Source organism: Protopterus annectens, chromosome 5.part0, assembly GCF_019279795.1.
Source record: "Protopterus annectens isolate FY-2018-M chromosome 5.part0, PAN1.0, whole genome shotgun sequence".
Classification (NCBI taxonomy): Eukaryota; Metazoa; Chordata; order Ceratodontiformes; family Protopteridae; genus Protopterus; species Protopterus annectens.
In genome coordinates, this window is record NC_056735.1 from 1,615,941,917 (window position 1) to 1,615,964,045 (window position 22,129).

General features: G+C 42.0%; 1 protein-coding gene across 3 annotated transcripts in view; it reads left to right on the top strand.

Annotated features, from left to right (window-relative positions):
* TBC1D23 (TBC1 domain family member 23) overlaps positions 1-22,129 on the top strand; it is a 1,834,851-nt gene that overhangs the window by 850,557 nt on the left and 962,165 nt on the right. For all 3 annotated transcript variants that reach the window (XM_044071377.1, XM_044071378.1, XM_044071379.1), the window contains exon 6: positions 6,859-6,983. In XM_044071377.1, coding sequence (XP_043927312.1) covers positions 6,859-6,983 — 125 coding nt within the window. The remainder of the gene's footprint in view (positions 1-6,858; positions 6,984-22,129) is intronic.

Below are 22,129 nucleotides of genomic sequence, written 5' to 3' on the forward strand. Positions count from 1 at the left end.
CTTCTGAATACATTAATTTAAATTACTGGAATCCATCTCTTTCTCTAAGGCTGAAGCTTGAACTGCTTTTTGCTGAAGAGGTGTAGGATTTCTCCCAGCCAGTGTTTCCTCTTCACATGTTCTGGTTGATTTTCTTTTATCTTCTCCAAATTTCTTCTTTGCTGGCATCCAGGCAGGTACTTAGTAGCCAGTAACTGACTTTTAACCAAGGTGATAGTTTCACTGGCCTTTTTTTTTTTCTCAGTTTCAGTTTTCAGACTGGAAGAGATGAAATTAAACTGTTTATCAGTGTACATCCATCTTTGAAATCTCCAAGCTTGTATTAGTTTTGATACCTGAAGAAGGAGAGGACCCAGCTAATTCTAGTTCATATAGGCCTATGTTGATTCTAAACCACAATTGTTAAGTCTTTAAGACAGTCTTAGTTAAACGGCTACCAAATATATCACTTAAGGTGAGACAGTGATTAGTGTGGTTTCATAAGAGGAAGAGAAACTTCTGATAATATTAATAGAATGTTAGTGATACGGAGGGACACTGAAGCAAATAAAAATCAGATAATAATGGAAGAGGCGTTTGACAGGGTTGTTTTGGAAGTTTCTGGAAAGATAAAACATTTGGCTTCCTGCTGCTGTGGATTTGGCTGATGATTAGTATTTGTGTGTATGCTGAAGCATACCTGAAGGGCAGAGGCAGATTATCACGGCCATTTCGCTAGACACAGGTACTAGATAAGGGTTCCTACTGCCACCCCCTCTTTTATTTGCTTTATGTCTAGAGTCACTGACTGAAAACATTACTGAGGGATGTAACTGTAAAGAGTCTAGTGAGTAAATTTTGCAGATGATGATTACTCTGTGTTGCCTAACCAGAACAGGCAGTGGAAATCCTTGTGTGGATTCTAAGTAGATTTAGCAAATTAGTGGGGTCCAAGATAATAAATGAGATAAAAACAAAAGCAACAGTAATAAATTATACACTCTCACACAAACTGGTACAGAGATTCCCTTATCTGAGGGGACATACTAGAGTGCGGTATTTCAGTGTGCGTTTAAAACAGGGTGCAGGCCAGGTGGCCAAAGAAATGTGGGATGAAATCACTCTGAAAAGAATTAGGAAAATAAGACACATTTTTTAAAATTAGGACAATGGCAATGGCTAATAAAATGCAGGCTATAATAATGTTTATAGTGCCATTGATATACTGTATGTAGGCCAAGCTTACTTTTAGTGGCCATCTTGGAAAACGTGGGATTTCATTAAGAATGAAGTAAAAGTTTTTTGGGATAATAAGAGGGAGAAGGTGCAATGGGAAAATGTCTACTTTCTCAGGTTCAGGAATGATTAGGATTGCCAGACATATAAACCAAAGTTACCAGGTAAAGTGAAAACAAATATTGGTGCATCAGGAGAACATAGTAGATACATAAACTAGGAGAAGCCTATGGAAAATTATTTTTAAAAGTAATAGGGTTTGTTAATCACAGACCTGCATCAACTAGTCAAATGCTTGATAACTCAGAAGAAAAAAAAATGGGGGGGGGGGGGGTGGATGATATTGCCTATAGGCCTCGGGGAAAGGGCAGCAAGGATATGGAGCTTGAGACAAGATCCCAGATACTAGAAAGAATTAATAAGCAGTGGTAAGTTAATGCAATGATAGGAATCCCAACACAAGTTTAATCTATTGTATGGAGATAGTTTTATATACATAATATATATCTATATGGTACCCTTCAAATGATCAAAATTGCAGAACATCGAACCTCTGATCATCGAAGTCCAGGGGACTGAAGTGCAACAATATCGAACCTTGTGAATGGAAATGGCGATACAGTGCGGAACGAGAACTTTACTGTTCTGTTCACTATAGTGCGATGTCAGAGTTGGTATATTTAATAAGTAGCAGGAGGTGTGGGGAGGTGCAAGGGAGGCTTGCCCCCCTGCAAAAACGTGAAATAAAAAGTTTTCAAATTTTAGTTTTTTTTTTTTTTTTTTTTTAGCACTTTGATCATCTGGTCTTCGATGATCAGAGGTTCAATGTTCTACAGTTTCCATCCTTTGTAGGGAGATCCATATCTCTCTCTCTCTCTCTATATATATATATATATATATATATATATATATATATATATATATACATATATATATATACATATACAGATTCACTTCATAACCTCGAATTACTGAAATGTCGAATTTCAGTATCTCGAGACTATAAAACCGAATCCACAAAACACCGACACAAAAAAACCGCGAAAGTCAAAACACCGAAAAACCCGCACACACAATACTACACATACACCACAACACCCACATCACAACAAAAACAAACAAAACTACATACATACACAACTCATACACACATAAGCAGGGGGGCAAGCCCCCCTGCACACCCCCTACTTATATATACTAACTCCGAGATCGCACAAACACAAAACAGAAGCCGACTCACACAAGCACATTCTCCGACCCCTCACACACACATCAAACACATCAGCACACTCACACACACTCTAACTCCCACTCACAACCCTTAGAAAACACTTACCTGACATAACACCTACATCCACACACGGCACCGCGCACCATCAAAACACAATCCCGGACATTACGCAGCGTAAGGTCATAACCACGAATTCGACATATATTCGAATTTGCGATTATGGGCTTTCGCTATTTCTAACATTCGACTTTATAGCTTCGAGATACTGAAATTCAACATTTCAGTAATTCGTGGTTATAAAGTGTTTCCATATATATATATATATATATATATATATATATATATATATGGAAATGTGTGTGTGTGTGTGCGTAAAATATATAAAAAACTATGTGTGTGATATCTATGTATGTTAGAGTGAGGCTTTTCACTTAAAACAGTTGTTAGGCATAAGGTAGAATAAATATAGTAGAATAGGCCTGAGAATATAGAGTCAGGCCTATGTCTTCATTTATGCATACAGTTTCAGGGAAAGACAGTTCAGAAGAAGGGAAAAGATAACTTTTCTGGATAAGCATGAGGTGTGCAGAAATAACAGTTCTCATGGGAAAGCTACAGAATGTTCCTTTCTCAAGGGAAAGGTATGTGTACTTGCAGTGAAATGCTAGGTAAAGAATAGATGGGCACTGTCAGGCACCTGCGAGACAAGGCCTATGAATCAAAGTTGAGGGGTTTGAACTGAAATAATGTGATATATATGCTTAGGACAGAGAAGTTAGTTGGAGTCTGGTACAAGACTTGTTCAGATATCATTGTTGAACTACTTTCGTGCTTTCAGCTATTTGATATATTATGCTGCTATATACCATTTAAATATGCTGCTGTGACATTTATATTTGCTGCTATTATATTATATTATATATATATATATATATATATATATATATATATATATATATATGTGTATGTGTGTATGTACACAATACAGTATGGAACAACATAAAGCACATTTTTTGGATGTCCAACTTACATTGGAATCTGTCAATTTCTCGTCCAGTATTTTTAGGAAGGAAACTTTCTCAAACTCCTACCTTCACTTTAAAAGAAACCATCCTATGTATTATAAGAGGAACCTAGTGAAGGGGTCAGTTCATTAGGGCAGCCAGAATGACATCTAATGATAAACCTTTTACACAAGCGCTTGAGAAAATTGCCAAGATGTTTTTAGACAGAGGTTACTCTCTCAGAACTTAATTATTACACTTATGACAGAGGTCATGGGTAAAAGAGTGACGTCATGGGTAAAAGAGTGACTAAGTTCCAGTGTGTTTTAGGTAAACCCCATTTGTTGGATGACATTGTAACTGGTGCACAGTCTAAGCATGCTAACTTTCATCGGGGGATGGCTATCAAATACAATGGACTAAGTACCATGGTTAGGAATATCCTTAGCCATAATTGTACTATCCTGAAACTAGATGAAGATTGTACCGACATTTAGGTGACAAACTGACCTTTGTTTATAAGGTCCATAACAATGTTAAGTAAGTTTTGGAAAGGGGCAAATCCACAAAGAGCTCAGGTACTGTCATATGTGTTAGGTGTAACTTCTGTCATTATATGCTAGAGAATGACAAAGTCACATTAAAGAACTATTGCCAAATTACCATCACATTGAAGAGGAGTGATTCTAATTCAAAAGGTTTAGTTTATCTTGCACTTTGTAATCAGTGTGGTAGTTTTTATGTAGGTAAGATCGAGAGGAAACTGGCTAAGAGGATTTATGACCATTTGTATGACATAAGGAGAGCCAGTTTGAACAATACCTTCTATAAACACTCCATGTTTTGCATTGGTTTTAAAAAATTTTTATTTGATATCCAAGAGATTGTTTCACCGGACGCCAGAGGAGGCGCTTGGGAAAGCAGATTAGAGTACAAGGAGCTTCTCTGGCAACTGAGGTTGAATGCCACAGTCAAGCCAGGTCTTAATGAATTTGTTTCCTTACAACCAGTGCTCAAAATGAGAGCTGCTAAATTGTGAGGGAGATTTTATGTATGGAGCTGTTAAATTGTGAGGGAGATTTTCTGTACATCTTACCATCGTTATTTTTATATTTTTATATTTCTTCCTTACGGATGATTTTTATTACTGATATTTGTCTTGTATTTTGAGATATATACAAGCTTTTATTTATGTTGGTTGATGAAAAAGTTAAGGGAATAGTGTTTCCAGCATGGGCTGGGAGAACACTTTCTTTGTTTGCATTAGGCTTCCACCTTGACATGCTAATTGGTAATTAATCTCCCTGGTACTTGGGCCTTTGTTGAAAGAATATTTAAGGATGGAGTTGTTACTGTTAGTTCTGATGAAGTCCAAGTAGATAGACGAAAGAGCTTAACTTTTATTACTCTTAAAGTATTTTGTTTAGTTTCTGCCTGCCTTTGTAGACCATGACAATTTTTTATGATATATTTGTGTGTGTATATATATATATATATATATATGTCTGTGTGTGTGTGTATGTATATATACTGGTTAACTTTGGAGCTGAAAGATGTTATTAGAAAACATCAGGAATGTGGGAGACCAAATATATTTAACTGTGTAATACAGACTAGAGAAAAAATAGCTGATGCACAGAAAATGAATAAAACGTATAAAGTGATAATTGCTTCATACTTACAACAGTGGTGCAGAATTACATAGGATTGTAACCAGAGATTGCAAACAAAAGTTTCTCTACAAAATTGGAAATGCATTTTGTCTAGACTCAGGATATGCTACAAAATCCTGAAAGTTTAGGATTTGTTGCATGGACATGCATACTACATTATTTTTTTACACACCAGCTAGTATTTAAAAGAGGTTTTCAGAAACAAATTGTGTTTACTAAAAGTGTGATAAGCTGGAGAGGGGATCATGGGAACATATTTTAGGGGGTTGTACAGAGTTACAGAAGTAGAAATTAGAAGTACAGGAAATAATTTAGTTTAGTAGGGGAAAAATGTATGTTTGCTTAAAAAATGGATGGTAAGCTGTTTTTGGGGATAATAGTAGTGAAAAGGTTATTATAAGAAAGTGGAGGTAGAAAGACAGACCCAAAGTGTTGGAAGTGATTAATATTATGAAGGAACTCAAAGATATGGAATTGAAAGACCAGGGAAGGAAGTCAGTGAAATTTCTCATTAGTAAATGAAATAAATGGGAATTGTACCTTACACACACAAGTAACTTAAACCCCTGAGAAGTTAAATGAAAGAATATTGTGAGAAAAATATACAGAAATATGTCAGTCATCAGTTTGGAGATTGCAATTACTGATGGATATGGAAAGCTATAAGGTGGTAGTTACTGGGGTTCTGATTGTTAATAATAGCTGTAAATGTTTCTTTAATTTTATTTTTTTGATAATGTGGATATCTACAGACTTGTTCTTAAATGTACATTCTAATTGTTGGAGAAATATACTCAGTGTTGGACCCATCAAGAAGGACCTTTAGTAGATCAACTGATAAAGTAAAAGTATATTTGTTGTATTGCTTTCACATCAGATGTAGACAAATTGGCGTTTATTAGTTGCACAGCTTAATTTCTGAGTAATTTCAGTATTGTATCCTATCCCTGTGCCTTCTTTCCTTCAGTACTGCTATTGTGAAGAATGTTACTTTTCCCGTCCAAGATGTTCATACAGTTAATGAAATCTTGTCTCATGTCTAAACATCAGACATTCTCCTGTGGCTGCTACAGTATTCCATTCTAAAAACGTGTCTCTCTCTCCCTCTCTACTTATAGGCACACACACACATACAATAAATGTATGTTAATGTATGACAATGATGATGTGATACACACAGATAGAAACATTATCTGCACTTGTTAAAGCATTCTTGTTAACATTTATTATAAAGTGGCATTTTTTTTTAGAAAAATGCTTTTCTTCTTGGGCATGTGGAATTAGTTGTTCTTCAGTGCTTGATTGACTTGGGGAGAGGAATGAACTCTGGAACTGACAAGTTAAAGTGGTTAGATATATTTGCCTGGTGCTGTGCAGGATTTCATGGTTCACCTTGGCATCTGAGCTATCATTGCTGACTTAAGTTTTGTTAAGAATGACATTGTAAACAAACAGAATATTCTGTGTTGTGTCTGTGTACCATAAGTAATACTGAGTTGGCAATATGGGTTATATTCCTTAAGAGGCTGGGCAATCAAAATATTATCTGTTTACAGTCAGTTGAGTATTATTATTGTGAGCCTGTATTATTTCCGTTAAGTAGGATACTAAACAATATGGCTGACTAAGGTTTGCATCTAGCATGCTGTAGTTGAGAGGGGCAGATTGATATGTGCATAACTGTCTACTAATCCTTGAATATAAAAATCAGAAATTAACTGTCTTCTTTTCTTAGCTAGGAAGCCTGTTTTCTGGATACTGTTCAGTGGATGTCACACAAGCACTTTGGGATGTGTATCTACAGCAGGCGGATGCATTCTTCATGTTCTTTCTAATGCTTATAATACTAGTTAATGCAAAGTAAGTGGTTACTTATGAATTAAGTGAAATTACGGACTTGGACATGCTTCTTCAGTACAGTTTTCTTGTGTGTAAAGAAATACTCATTAGTGAGAAATTAAAGTACATTATTGTCAGAATATTGTAGTATCTAATCAGCTGAGAGGAGACAAAACTTTGTTGGTTTAAAATTATTTTAAGCTTTCAGAATGAAAGTCAGTGTCTAATAACAGTTAATTTTTATATTTTTCATTGATAAAAATATTTATATGAAAAATCCAGAAGGATATTTATAATACAGCAAGCCACATTTACTTTCATGTAGGTCTGTGCCATGTATATATTTATTTTGAAATGACATTTCCAGCAGTATGAGGCATAAACTTTGAAGGCAGTGAAAAGGCAATTGACCCAGCTACTCAGTTTCTTTACACAATGAATAGCCTGTAGACCCTGCTTAACAACCAGATTTTATTTTTGCCCATACATTATGATGATTGTATTCTGTTTATTTCATGCATTCTTTGAACTCTTGTTTTAATTTTATTTGACTACAGTCTCTGTGGAATCGTTGTTTGTCATTTGCTTCCCTGATTTTTGTGTTTCTGCAGGGTCTTGCCTAATATCTCTTCTAACCACACCTATGTGGCCTATTCTTTCTGTAGGGTGAGAATCAGCATCCCATTTATTTGTATCAAGGTAGTGTAATTTGGCATTAATTCTGTAGTGGCAAATATCAGGTGTTAGGGGTGGGCCAGTTTATTGGTCCTGCGGAATGACCGACCCATCCCCTCTGGAGCTCCTCCTCTCTCACACTGGCTTACAAAGTTCCACTGTGCACTGCCTGCCACTGGAAGCATGTGTTTGCACACTAAGTTTCCTGGCCTGTGCACTTGCACCATGAAAGCATGTGCTCATTAGTTTCAAACTCCACAGGTGCAACACCTGCTGTTCCCTTTAGGTGTCACTAAAGCAGAGAGCAAGATTTTCCTGCCTGCATTGTGGATGGGTGATCAAGCAATGGCCATTTACTCCCTTTCTCCTCATCCTGGCTGTCCCAGCACATTACTTGCTAATCAAACTGTGGTCATCTGGGTCACAGTCAGGGCTTTATTCTTTTGCACCACAGTGCCAAGCCATCTGCTACCCTTTTTTGTGAAGAATGCTTCTTGCATCTTCCCTAAACTGCCCACTTTATAGGTTAACATGCATGATGATGGTTCACATTTTTTAAGTACTGCACACAATGGCTACACATTATTTGAATGCTTGTCTTTATTTCCACTCTTCTGCCTTTCTTCATAGCTCTGCATATTAACTCTTTTCCGATTTTCTTTGCAAATATTCTGGTGAAGGTTGTCATCCAAATATTCAAACCTTTGTTAAGATGAGATCTGATGTTATCTGTGTCATTATTGATCACGGATGGGTCACAGATCAGACCCTCGGATCCGAGCCGTTCGAGTGAGCAGCAGCTCCTGAGCTCAAGCTCCTCCCTTCTCCTCACTTCCTGCTATACATGATCCTCAAATCTCGTTTGACACGGTTGTGAATGGTTGGTTCCTGAGCTTGGGCAAGCCTTTAGTTAAGTATTGACTTTTTAAGGGGTTTTTCTTCTCCCTTTCTGTATTAGTTTAGTTTTAACTGTATCCTTAACAGTTAGTTGTACATTTTGCAGTCTAGTATAGTTTTACAGTTAGGCTTCCTCCCTCCCTCTAGTTGGTCTCTGGCATTAGGTCCCATCTCACCCTTTTTCTTCCCTTCCATTTCTTCTCTTGAAAAGTGTGTATGTGTGTTTTTGTGTGTGTGTGGTGTTTGTGTGTTTTGGGTATGTCAGAGAAGCCCACGGGCTTCAAAAGCTGCTCCTCATGCGGGCGCAAGTTGGCCTGTGCAGACACACACATGAGGAGTGTGTTTACTGTCTAGGGGAGCCCCATTTAGAGGTTGTGTGTGACATTTATGCCGGTTTCAACCCATGGGCTCTCCTAAACCATATAAACAAGCTTCTTGTAAAGGGCTTAGGCTCAGGGGGTGCCTTGGTTTCAGGTTCCCCCTCAAAGGCGCCCCCCCCAGATCCGAAGAGGAAGCATTCTTCTTCCAAGGATCACTCTTCTAAGTGGGCCAGGCTCTCTGATCCAAGTGCTCCAGATCTGAGTCCAGCCTCAGGAGCTTAGGCTCTGGGCGCTTTGGCTCAGAGAGCCTCGGCTTCTACGGCTAGCTCCAAACCCTCCAGGACTGGCAGGGTCTTGGATCCGACTGAGGGGACCAAATCACCATCGGCTCCGATGGATTTTCAGCAGGCCAGCCCGCATCTGCCAGTTCTGTCCTCTGTTCTAGTCCCGTCGGCTGCCTCGGGGCCGACTGGGACCATTATTGTGGTAGACTCCCCAGTTAGATCCCAGTCCTGGGATCTGAAGAGGCCAAGCAGATCCACCTCCAGGGACCGTAGACTGTCCGCCCACTCCGGTCACTCCTCGATTTCATCTAGGTCCACCACAAGTTTGGTCCCCCCGGATATGGATCAAATGATGAAGAGTTGTCTCAAAGCCCAAAGAGAACTGGGTTTACTTCCTTCCCCTGGCTGTGCGCCTATGGGTCCCTTTCCCACCCCCATGCTCCTCTCTCCTTGCTTGGTCTCCAGCTTGGTTCCCCAGGTTCAGGGCTCGTCGAAGGAGCAGCAGTTGACATTGGGAAGCACCCCTGCTCCCCCACCACCTGACTCCCTGGTGGGGTCGGCTCATTTTCCCTCGAGGTCAGCCTTACCTTGTGCTCTAGATGTCCACCCAGCCCACCGGGGGCAGGCTTGGGGCTGGAGTTTTCAGATCGCTCGCTCCCATTGGGAGCTTTCGTCTTGGACAGCTCGGGACTGATATCATCTGGGGTTTGGGCACTCGGCCAGGTCCCCCCCCCCATGGGGGCTGTGCCAGTGGGGAGAGGGAGGAGGGGGCTTTGTCCAGTCCTCCGGCCTTTTGGGCGATAGAGCGGACCGTGTCAGGCTGGTCGGCTTCCTCCTTCTCAGCTCTGAACCCCATATTACTGGGTTCCATTTTGGGTGGCAAGTCCTCGTCTTTGATCCAGAGTCAGCCACCCCGAGATTACCTTCAGAGGGGAGTTACCACCCTTGGGGTCCCCTCCTCCTCCGAGTCCTCCCCTGAGCCCCCAGGGGAGGAGCCTCCTCAGAAGAGGTTATGCAGGAGGAGGCATCTTGGCTCCCCACAGGAGTCTTTGACGGATGACATGGATTTCGATGAAAGGGATGTGTCCCCCAGGCTTTTGCCTGAGGAAATGTCCTTTGGAGACATCCTAGAGATCCTCAAAGAGCTAGGCGGTTGGCGTCCGCCAACCCCATCCTCCAAGGAGTCCGTGTTCCTGAAGGCGTTCGGGGCAGGCCCATCTACCTCCTCGGTGTCCCCCCTGCTGATGAGTTGGTCTAGCTCATGACCAGCAGGGCTTAGAAGGAGCCAGACACAGTGGAACCGCTGCCAAAAAGAGCAAATTCCTCAGCCCCCCCCTAAGGAGATGCCCTTCTAGAGCAAATGGGTACCGGTGGATGCTATTGTGGTTACCGCGGCCCCCAAGAAGGATCTCATGGAACAGAGCTCTTCGGTCCATCCCCCTAACAGGTAATCTAGGGTGATAGACCAATTCGGGAAGGGCATTTACGCCTCAGCCACATTTGGTTTGAGGACAACTAACTAGATGGCACATTTCACCCGGCTACAAAGGGACTTTATGTCAGAGCTCTCCACATCCCTTTCTGAGTTATTGCCTCCGGATAGCTTGAAGACGGTTTCTCTGAAGCTCACGACTCTCATCACCCTAGCCAACGCTTCGATGAGGTTGATCTCAAACTTGGTAGAAGCCACCTCTCAGGCTGCGGGTACAGGCATTGCCATAAGGTGCCATGCATGCCACCACCTATGCCGGTTTGCGGACAAATTCAAGGCGGCATTCACTAACACCCCTTTTGATGGGTCCACCCTCTTTGGGCCTTCAGTCAAAGAGAATTTGACCCACAGCAAGCAGGAGGGTAAGACATTGTCGGCGGTCGGGATCCATTTTGCAACTCCCCAACGGTCCTTTTCGAAGACTCAGAGGGGCAGTAAGAAACTGTGGTTCCGCAAGTTGCAGTCTTCCCTGAATGATGCTCCACAGGATCCCTCCTCTTCTGGCCGGGGAGGAGGTTCGATAGCAGGCGCCACCCTAGAGGCAGAGGAGGATCCGCAAAATCAGGGATTCTGAGAGCCTTTCTCGGAAAAGCCCCAGCAGCACCCCTGAAGTGCTCTCCGACTGCCTTACCCTGGAAGGCAGTTGGGGGTCGGATATCCCTGCACCAACTGGCCATCACCTCGGACCAGTGGGTGCTCAACATTGTATCCAGGGGTTATGTCATCCCCTTTAATTCCCCACCACCACCACAAAGTTCACTCCCATATTGTTCCACACCGCCAAAGGGAGTTGACTCTCGTAGAGGTCCATAATCTTCTGCAAAAAAGGGCCATCCAAAAGGTCCCAACAGGAGAGCTAGGATCCAGAACTTACTCTTGCTTCTTTTTAGTGCTAAAACGAACAGGGGACCTGTATCCCATCTTGGACCTCAGTCGACTGAATCTGTCAGTCCAGAAGTCGAAGTTCCAGATGGTCACTCTTCAGTTCATTTTGCCGCTTCTGCATACAATCTCATCAAAATAGGCAGACGCTCCAGGAGATTTCTGTGCTTCCGGCTGGGGGCCAATCAATGTCAGTTCAGGGCCCTGTCCTTTGGTCTCACCTCAGCCCCCAGGATGTTCACCAAATGTATGGCAGTGGTTGCAGCCCATCTCCGGCTGCAGGATTTCAAGTCTTTCCATACCTGGACGATTGGCTCCTTATGGCTTCCACAAAGCATCATCTCCTTCAAGCGGTGGATTTCACCCTGACCCTTTTTCGAGACCGAAGGATTACAGTGAATATTCCAAAGTCACACCTTTCCTCCTGTCAAAGACTGGAATTCATAGGGATGGTTCTTGACACAGTGTCAGAGACAACGGCTCTTCGGCAGTGGGCACCATCCAGCCACAAGTCCACTCCATTTTGAACACGGACCGAGTCTCAGCCCATCTCGTTCTTCAGGTTCTGGGGTCGATGGCTGTGTCCATCCAATTGGTTCCCCTGGCCAGACCCCACATGTGGGTGCTCCAGTGGACTCTAGCAATACAATGGACTCATTGCCTTCATCCATTGTCTCACAAGATCAGTATTTCCATGTTATGCAAGCGTCACCTATCTTGGTGGGTTCAGACCCAGGATTTCCTGTTGGGGAGACCCTTCTGCCTTCCTCTGTCCCAGGCCAGAGTGACCACGGATGCCTCCCTGTTGGGGTGGGGGGCTTTTCCAGGGAAGGATGGTCCATGGCACGTGAACCCCGTTGGAGACTAAGTTACACATCGGTGTCCTCAAGATGAGAGTAGTCCTCCTGATGTTGCAAGACTTCCAGGACTTACTCCCTCCTGGGACGGTAACTGTTCAGACAGACAACAATGCAGTGGTCTGGTATATCAACAAACAAGGGGAACACAATCTTACCCTCTGTGCAGAGAGACCATAAGAGTTTGAGAATGGGCGATAGCCTCAGGCCACTTTCTTCTTGCAATGCATATCCTCGGCGAATCCATCATTCTAGCGGACAAGCTGAGCAGGACTATCCTTAGTCCTCATGAATGGTCCCTGAATCATTCAGTGGTGAACTGGATCTTCAGCAGATGGGGATCTCCATGCTGCGACCTGTTTGCATCTGGAGACAATCACAAGCCCATACATGTCAAGCTGAGTGCCTGTTTGGCCCTCTTCAAAAGGAACCTTAACGATTGGATGGGAGATAGGAAATTCACTCCGGGGATCACGTCAGTCACCCTGCTAGACAGGGGACCAGGGAAGTAAATATTCTGGGAAGAAATAGCCAGGGAATTGTTATGGCTAGGCTTGTTATAGGCCCTAGGGCCGATAGCCTAATTACCACCCTGTGAACCTATAAACAAGTGCAGCACATTTTTTGCCCTGATCCCCCCTCCAGGGGAGTCCCCCAGGGATGCTTTGACTCACGATTGGCCGCTGGGTCTCCTTTATGCCTATCCTCCAATCCCCTTGATTCCCAAAGTTCTGCAGAAAGCACGACGCCTCAAGGCTCAACTTATCCTCATTGCCCCCTTTTGGTCTCGGCAGACATGGTTCCCCCTTCTTCAGTCTCATCTGAAGTATCCACCTTGGATATTAGATCCGGATTTTATTTCTCACCCAGGGGGGCTTCCCTCTCCCAAAATGGAGTCCTTGAGACTTGCAGCCTGTTTTTTCCGGTTCCAGTGATCATCAGCCAAACCTCATTACCTTCCCGGTGAAGGATATTATTTTAGCTTCTCCGTAGCCTTCTAGCAAGAAAGTCTACCTCAGCAAATGGAAGAGGTTTTCTATTTGGGCTCGCCAGAGGGACATAGATCCCTTTTCAGCCCCCATGTCGACTATCTTATCCTTCTCGTCTTGTCTCTTTCACCAAGGAGCAAGGTTTTCTACCATAAAGCTTCAGCTGGTGGAGATATCCAACTTCCATCTGGATGCTAAAGCATTTCTAAAAGGGGTTTTCTTACTTCACCCTTCCTTGAAGGACCCTTCCCCTCCATGGGATCTTTGCTTGGTACTGCAGTCTTTGACTCTTCCCCCATTCGAACCTGCTGCAATTTGTGATATCAAGTTCTTGTCATGGAAGACAGCCTTTTTAGTTGCTATTACTTCTGCCAAGAGGGTCTCTGAATTGCAAGCCCTTTGTATAAAGTCCCCTTTTGTGGTTTTCTATAAGGACAAGGTTTCCCTTAGAACCAGCCCTTCTTTTGTCCCCAAGGTGGCTTCGGAAAATAACCTGAATCAGTGTATACAGCTTCCAGTCTTTTTCCCCAGTTATTCTAACAAAGTCGAGTGTCAGCTGTATTACCTAGATGTACATAGACAGCTGTGCTTCTATCTAAACAGGAGTGAAATTTTTGAATGTCTGACCAACTGTATGTAGCATTCTCTCAGGCCAGGATAGGAAAGGCCATATCAAAAGTCTCACTCTCTCGTTGCATAGGGCATATCTATCACCTTAACAACAAAGATCTTCCCAGACCTCTTAAAGCCCACTCTACTAGGTGTGTGGCTGTGTCCTCTGCATTCTGGGCAAGGACATCCTTGGATGACATTTGTGCTGCAGCCACTTGGTCAAGTCCTCATACCTTTGTGATGCACTATAAGTTGGTTTTGGTGTCTAGGGGTAGGGCATCTTTTGGTTCTGCTGTGCTCCAGCATGTCCTTCCTTGAGGCCTCCCAGAATTTTGGGTAGCTCTGGACTTTAACCCATCTGTGATCAATAATGACATGGATAGAATCAGATAAAGAGTTATGTACTCACCATAACTTGGCATCTGTGCTGTCCAGTGTCATTCATCACGTTCCCACCCTCCGCCCTCTCCTTCTGGTGGATAAGTGAAGCATGGGGGTGTTTTGAGGGCTGGTGGTCTGTATTTCTGGGTATTTTAGGTCCATGTATGGTACAGTTCCTTAGCAAACTTGATCTGAGGATCATGGGTAGCAGGAAGTGAGGAGAAGGGAGGAACTTGAGCTCAGGAGCTGCTGCTCACTTTGCCGGCACGGATCTGAGGGTCAGATCCGTGACCCATCCATGATGAATAATGACACCGTATAGCATAGATGCCAAGTTATGGTGAGTACATAACTCTTTATTCTAATACTGCACACTGTACTCTAGTTTGAGGCATAACCAGCAATCTATAAAGCATGGTGAAAACATGCTATTTTTTTTGTCAGTTCATATCCTGCATCTCATTTTCCTTCCTTGCTCTCTTGTTACATATTTGCTCAAATTTAAATAATTTGAGATGACGGTCTTCCAGGCCCCAGTTCCTTTTTCAGTTTTGTCATTGCTAATATGTTTCCTTTTTATCTGTGTATTCCTTTCCCTGTGTTAAAGATATTACCTTGCATTTTTGCACTTAATTTAAGTTATTGTGGAAGTTAGCTCCCTCGAGCTATATAAGAATTTTGTTCCTTCTTGCCCCTCCATGATCCCTTCCCCAGGAGTAAGACTGGCTTTGTTGTATTTTAACATTTTTTTCTGAAATACTTGAACCTTACTTCTCTGACCGGCACTGTAGCATTGAGGAAATTCCTGTCTGGGGCTTTGGCAATTTTAAATCCACTTTATAACAACAGAAAAGTAACAGAGTGCAGCTACTAAGGAGGGAAAAGAACGAGTGCAGAATAGGAAATATGTGAACCTTCATTGTTCTCTTTTCCTAATCCACAACTCTAGTAGTAGGCACTTAGCAGCTGCCCAGTTATTTTCCTGAGTATTCCCCTTCACGTGGTCGTGAGCAACAATGTACTGTGTTTTAGTTATACTATTTACCCCCTGTCTTTGTGGTGCCATTATAAATTTCATTTTTGCATTATGCTTTATTGTTTAACAATTTAACTGTGGTTATCAAATGAATTACTAGGTTTATATGTTTAGCTGCTTTCTTTGTTATTTATGACACACACACACACACACACACACACACACACACACACACACACACACACACACACACACACACACACACATATATATATATATATATATATATTTTTTTTTTTTTTTTTTTGCTTTTATTCTTTCTTATGCCATGTTCAGAGACTTTGGCATTTCAGTGTAAAATGTTAATGTTTGAATTACAGTTCATTACTGTTTATTTGGAGTTTTTCTCCTGTGGCCTCTTGTGGAATGGGACTTTGCCAAGTCAGACTTTCCCAGTAAACAAAAGCAGACTAATAAATCTCTGTAGCTCAGCCTGTTGTAACTAATAGCAATTTTACATGTGACAGCTAATGTTGTTTAGTCAGTAGGTTCCTTTGTGTGTAGGAGAAAGTTTCATTCAAGAAGTACAGTATTTCAGCAGCAGATTAGCTTTCTTAACTGAATGGTACAAACAGCTCTTTTTTCAGAGTTACAAACCACTCATGTCATTAGTCAGTTGTGGATATTTGCTTCTTCATGGCAGTGAATTTGATGAATTGTTTCAGATATACATACATGCAACTATTTCAAGCATGGGCATTAATGCCCTTCTAACTTGCCAATATTCCAAAACACTTGTCCCCATAATAAGTTTCCAGGCTGTTCTTAAAAATATCTTAACTACTGCTTGCTTTAATGTAATTTTGTAGTCTGTTCCATGCATCAGCTTCTCTGTCAGAGAACAAATTAGTATGCTTCTCATTCCTATAGAGTCTTCTACATAGGTTGTCTGATGATTTCCTAGTACTTTTTGATAACCCCAAACATTCCCAGAGGTAGTTGTCTCTAAATGTTCTATATACCTGAATACAATCTCCTCTTAGACATCTGTAAGAGACACTGGACTAGTTCAGATATTTTAGTCTTTCATAATAACTTAAATTTTCACATCCATGGATGCCCTTGGTATGTTTCCGCTGTACTCTTTCCAGTTTACTCATGCCTATTTTCTTATAGGGTTTCCATTTTGTTATTCCATACTCATATTTGGGTCTAATGTAACTAACAAACAATGACTTAATTTTTGATTTCCTAGACTTTATAAATCTTTTTATACAACCTATAGTTCTATAACTATTATTAACCAATTGGTTGATATGATTAGAAAAACTCCTAGCTAGATCTACCGATATACCCAGGTCCTTAAATGAGTCTACAGTTTCAGTCAGTGTGTGCTGTATTAAATATTCACCTTTCAGTTTGTCTCCCAGATCTTGTATGCTTAGTTTTTGATGTATTTATCAGCATATTATTCTCCTGTGTCCAAATGGTCAATTTAGTCAAGTTATTTTGCAGACATGCCTTATCTGTAACACATGTACTCAGGTTACCCAATTTCAGGTCATCGGCATATAGACTGTAGAACACCTCAGATGAAAAAGTTAGGTCTAAAATATAGAATCTAAACAAGTAAGGGCCTAGGACAGAACCCTGTGGGACACACACTGGCTGTAACCAAGGATTTCACCTTTCCACTTGTGTATGATATTTGCCATGACCTATTTATAAACCATGCAGCTATCCATCTTATCAAGATTACATCAATACTTAGTTGTACTCATTTATTGATCGGTGTTTTGTGTATGACCCTGTCAAATGCTGAAGTTAAATATATATATGTTACATCACAGCACAATTTTTCATTCATAGCTGTTATTATATTGTTCTAGAATATCATGTTACAGGTGGTAATAAATCTATTTTCAACATGTGCATGCTGATAGATGGTTTCAAGTCCCAACCTGCCCAATTTTGACAATAACTTATCCAGTATTACCTTCTCCATTATTTTTCCACAACATGAAAGTAGACTTAAGGGTCTGACTCTGAGTTTGTCCTACTCCCTTTTCCCTTAAAACAGATTTAATAAGCATGTCTCCAATTTGAAGAATCTCCCCATATGTATATGCCACCTACTGAATAATAGATATAATGGTACCGTAAGTTCTTGCTGAAGTGTTCTCAGGTCATTATTACTAATTCCGTCTCCTCCCTATGCTTTGTTTGGATCCATTTTCTTCAGTTCTTTTTCAATATAATCTAATTTGATTCTAGTATCTGGGGCTACCTGGATGTCACTAAGGCAACTTATCACCCCTTTTGTAGAGCCAAACTGTTTTGCATAAGATTTTGTAAATATATCTATAGTCTGTTGTGTCTATGGGTAAATTTAGAATCTGCACACAGTTTATCAATTTGTATGTCTTTACTCCTTCCACTTCTTATGTAGCTATAAAAATGTTTCCTATTGTGCTCAATATCTTTATATAAATTTTTTTTCAAATTTTTCTTAAAGTTGTCTCACACTATGCTTAATCTGTTTGTCCAGCTTGTTTATTTCAGTTTTCAAAGTTGTAGTTCAAACTGTCTTCCATTTCTTATATTTGTTGTCTCTCACCTTAATCAGATATCTTGTTCTTATGGAAATATATCCCCTGATGGTATATGCCTAGATCCTGATAAAGATTTTTTTGTTTTTTTTTTCACCCAGTTTCTCTTTCAAAACTTTCCGCATTCCATCTGTAGTTTTTTCACTGAACACCTCACTCCAGTTAATTTTACATAATGACTGTTTTGCTTCCATTTAATCTGTAATTAACCTTCTGTGCATTAGTTTAGATTTCAGTCTGGCAGAATTATCTAGCAACAGATTAACCTTTATAACCTCATGATCACTGCACATCAACAGTGGTAAAACTTGACTTGAAGTAACAGTAATTTCTTTAGGAATACAAATAATGCCTAGTATGTTCTGTGCCCTGGTAGGTTTTTTACAATCTGAAGCAATTGTTGTTCTTGAGTATACATTGTGAATAATTTCCTTACTAACATTGTTGAATCAATGTTATTCCAGTCTTTTTCTGGTAAATTTAAGTCCCCAGCTAATATTATTCTTCCATCCTGTGTTTCATACAAGAAATGTATGAATTCCTGTACATCAGCACTTGATTTTGGTGGTCTGTACACTCCAACAATTATGTGCTCCAGGGTTGTCTTTGTCACAGTTACTAGTATTGGTGTTATCACTGAACATGTAATAATCACATGTCTTATAACTATCTTTAATCCCTGTCATAACACTTCCACATGATTTTTTTGTTAGAATGTCTGTTACAATAAAAACATTTATACCCTGACAGAACTGTTTTCCAGTCATTGTTCTTTGACCATGTTTCACAAACAATAACATCAGTATTGTGGGAACGTGGCAAAAAATCCAATAAAAATCTATTATTAATGCTGTTAGGATTGACAGCCATCAGAGATGCATCAGATGTTGCTGTCTGTGAACTGTTAAATTTTCAACCTGGCAAAAAGCCTGCATAATATAGTATTTGTCAAATATTGCAAAATATTTGCTGCAAAAATTATCTTCCCCAATCTTGACAAATGCACGTCATCCTGTCTGAACATGTGTGCCCAAAATTAGGCTTGGATGCTATACTCATTTCCATTTTTTAAAACAGGACATTTTTTCCATGTAGGTACTGACCCAAAAATTCTTTTCATTCACAATGACCTGACTATCCTTTCCATAGGTGATTTGTGAAAAATACATCCTAATACCTGTACAAGCTATACTATAAGAGGACTGTCAGTTCCCTACTAACAGTCAGAGAATCCTTGAGGATGACATAATTTATACTGACATGAATAAAAAGCGGATCCGTACTTCCTTACATTAAGGCATTCCAAAGCTTGCTCACATCTTCTATTGTTGCTCCTGGCAAGCATAACACTATTCGATGTTCATTATGTTCTCTGCAGATATAAGTATCAGTTCTTCTAATAATTGAATCTCCAATTACAAGAATATCTTTGCTGACCAGCTCTGAAGAATCTTCAGCTTCTAATACAGTAATATCTGCTCTGTCAATTGTTATGAGGATAGATCTTCATCACCAGTAGTCTTCTAAATCTCACAGATGTTATGTAGTCCAATCTCGCCTACATTCTTACTCACAGGTTCGGAGCCAAATATCGGCTCTGACTCGGTCAACTTTTATTTTCCAGCACAAAGTCTCTTATTGGCTGGGCTAAACAGGTATCCCATGTTGCACTGCTCCATAGCCCCAGATCTCGTTTGCCGCTCGTGTAGCTAGGACGTGGTCTCGCTTGGCTGTGGCTAAGTACCTCTAATTTTCTATTTTCTCTTCAGAAAATTGTTGCTATTCAAACAAAAGCTATTTTTATAGCTATTTATTCTTGTTTATTGTTTAAGTATTGTTGAAGTATTGTCTGTGAGTGAGTTGGTATCCCTAACTGTTCCGGTGGGCTAGGTCCATTTAAATTAGAGGACCTAGTCCTCCCTTTTGTGTAGTGCTTTTACTTTGCTCTTATTGGCGTCCTGATTTGTAGTGTGTAGTTTTTCCCCCTGGTTGAGTTTGTGTGTTGTAAGGTTTTCAAAGAACCGTTTTACTTAGAGGTTCTTTGGGGTTTGTGTGTAGTGATAGTTTCCCACCTTTGCTGTTTTTCCGGCTAGGTCATCTCTTTGGTCTTGGTGTTTAGAATTCTAGTTGAGATGTCTAAGGATCAAAAGGAACATAAACTTTCGGGTTTTAAGAAATGTTCCAAATGTAACTATAAGATGTCCATTACGGCTGGACATTCCATATGTGTGTATTGCCTAGGAGCAATTCATTTGCAAGAATCCTGTAGCTTCTGCCATGCCTTCAGTCCAAGGGTGCTACAGGAAAGGAAAAATAAACTTATATTGAAGGGACTCCTAAAACCTTTGTTTGAGGAGTCTTTAGACTCTACTTCTAGTACTCAGTCCAAGTCTAAAGCTTCAAAGGCGAAGATAAGATCTCCGGCTCTGTCTGTCTCCTCGGAGCCACCGGAGAAAACTTCTAAACTGGACTCTACCTCCTCGGCTCCTCTGTCCTCGGGGCCGCAGGAGGTATCTGTTGTGCTGGAATCGACCTCGGCTCCAATTTTATTGGAACCCATTCGGAGCCGGTCTCCCAGTGTTAGGCATGGTTCCCTGATAGGAGATACCAATCCCCCTCTCCGTCCTCCAAATCCTCCTGGCTTTCTGATTTGGATGTCGATAGGGTGGTTCAGAGGCTTCTGCAGTCGCCGGTATTGGCATAATTATTTTCGGCTCCGACCCAGTCGGCTCCGGAGCCCGTCCCGATGCTTGTGTCGATGGTTCCTCCTCCGAGCACTTCCTTGTCGTCGGAGCCAGAGTGCTCCGCTCTGAGTGATATTCTTGTGCCGGCTCCGAAACCCCTCAAGGGTTTATCGGTGCCAACGTAGGCTCCAACCATGTCGGCTCCATCCACAGGTTTTGGTACTCAGGTTTCCTCTGTCAGGCCCGAGGGGGATACTTTGGGACATCTGTTGGTTCCGAGCCTCCCCCTCGGCGCATTGGCTCGGGGAACCCTGACCCCGGTCATGGACTCGGAGGCCGGCCGGTCTTCGGATTCGGCGGGACCTGCCTTCGAGGCCATGAGGAGCGCACTGGCCAGGTCTTCAGTTACATCACCCGGATCGGTCATTCCATCCCCTTCCACCCCGGCTAGAGCTTCTGATGTCCCCCTGTCCGTAGATGGCGGAGCCCAAAGGTCTGGGGATACCCCCATGAGTGGTCCCCAACTTTCGGAGGGTCCCTCAGAGTCCGTCCCTGAGGAGCCCCCCAGAAAGAAGTTGTGCAAGAGGAAGCACATAGACTCCCAGGACGAGTCTCTCACTTCTGATACTGACCTCGAGGAGTCGGAGGGGTCCCCCAAGTCGTCCTCCGATGACTTCTCTTTCTCCGACATCCTGGAGATATTGAGACAGAGAGGCGACTGGCCGTCCAAAACCCCCTCTGAGGAGGAGTCTGTATTCCTCAAGGCTTTTGGTGCCCAACCCTCTGCCTCCTGGGTGTCTCCACCCTTCGATGAGCTCCTGGATTTAATTTGTCAAAGGGTGTGGGAGAATCCTGATTCGGTGGAACCTGTGCCCAGAAGGCCCAATAAGTTTCTCCCCCCCCCCCGGGGAAAGAGTTCCTGTCCAAAGGGGTTTCTGTAGATGCCATGGTGGTGGCGGCGGCCACACAGCAGGAAGTAGCAGAGTCTTCTTCCTCTGTCCATCTGCCAAACAAGGGGTCCAGGAGCATGGACCGGTATGGGAAGCGTACCCTCTCATCAGCGACCTTCACCCTGCGGTCGCTGACCTACCTTTGTCATTTTACTCTGCTCCAGAGAGATCTCCTCAAGGAGTTAGGAGATACTCTAGCAGGTAAAGTACCTGAGGTGTTAGCGCACATGGTTAACGCCCAGGTGTCTACCCTAAATTCGATTATCAACTCGTCCATGAGGCTCATTTCGTATGCAGCCGAGGGGGCGAGTAGGGTAGCTAGTTTGGGAGTAGCTCTCAGGAGGCAAGCCTGGATGCGCCTGTGTCATTTCGCTGAGGCCTTCAAGTCTTCCTTCACTGATGCCCCCTTTGATGGGTCCTCACTTTTTGGGACCAAAGTGAAAGACACCCTCACCAGATGCGAGCAAGAGGGAAAGACCCTGTTACCATTGTTTCTGATGTGTTGCCCGACTGTGCTATTCCGGAGCCAGTCAGGGGCCGCATTTTGTTGTACCCGGAA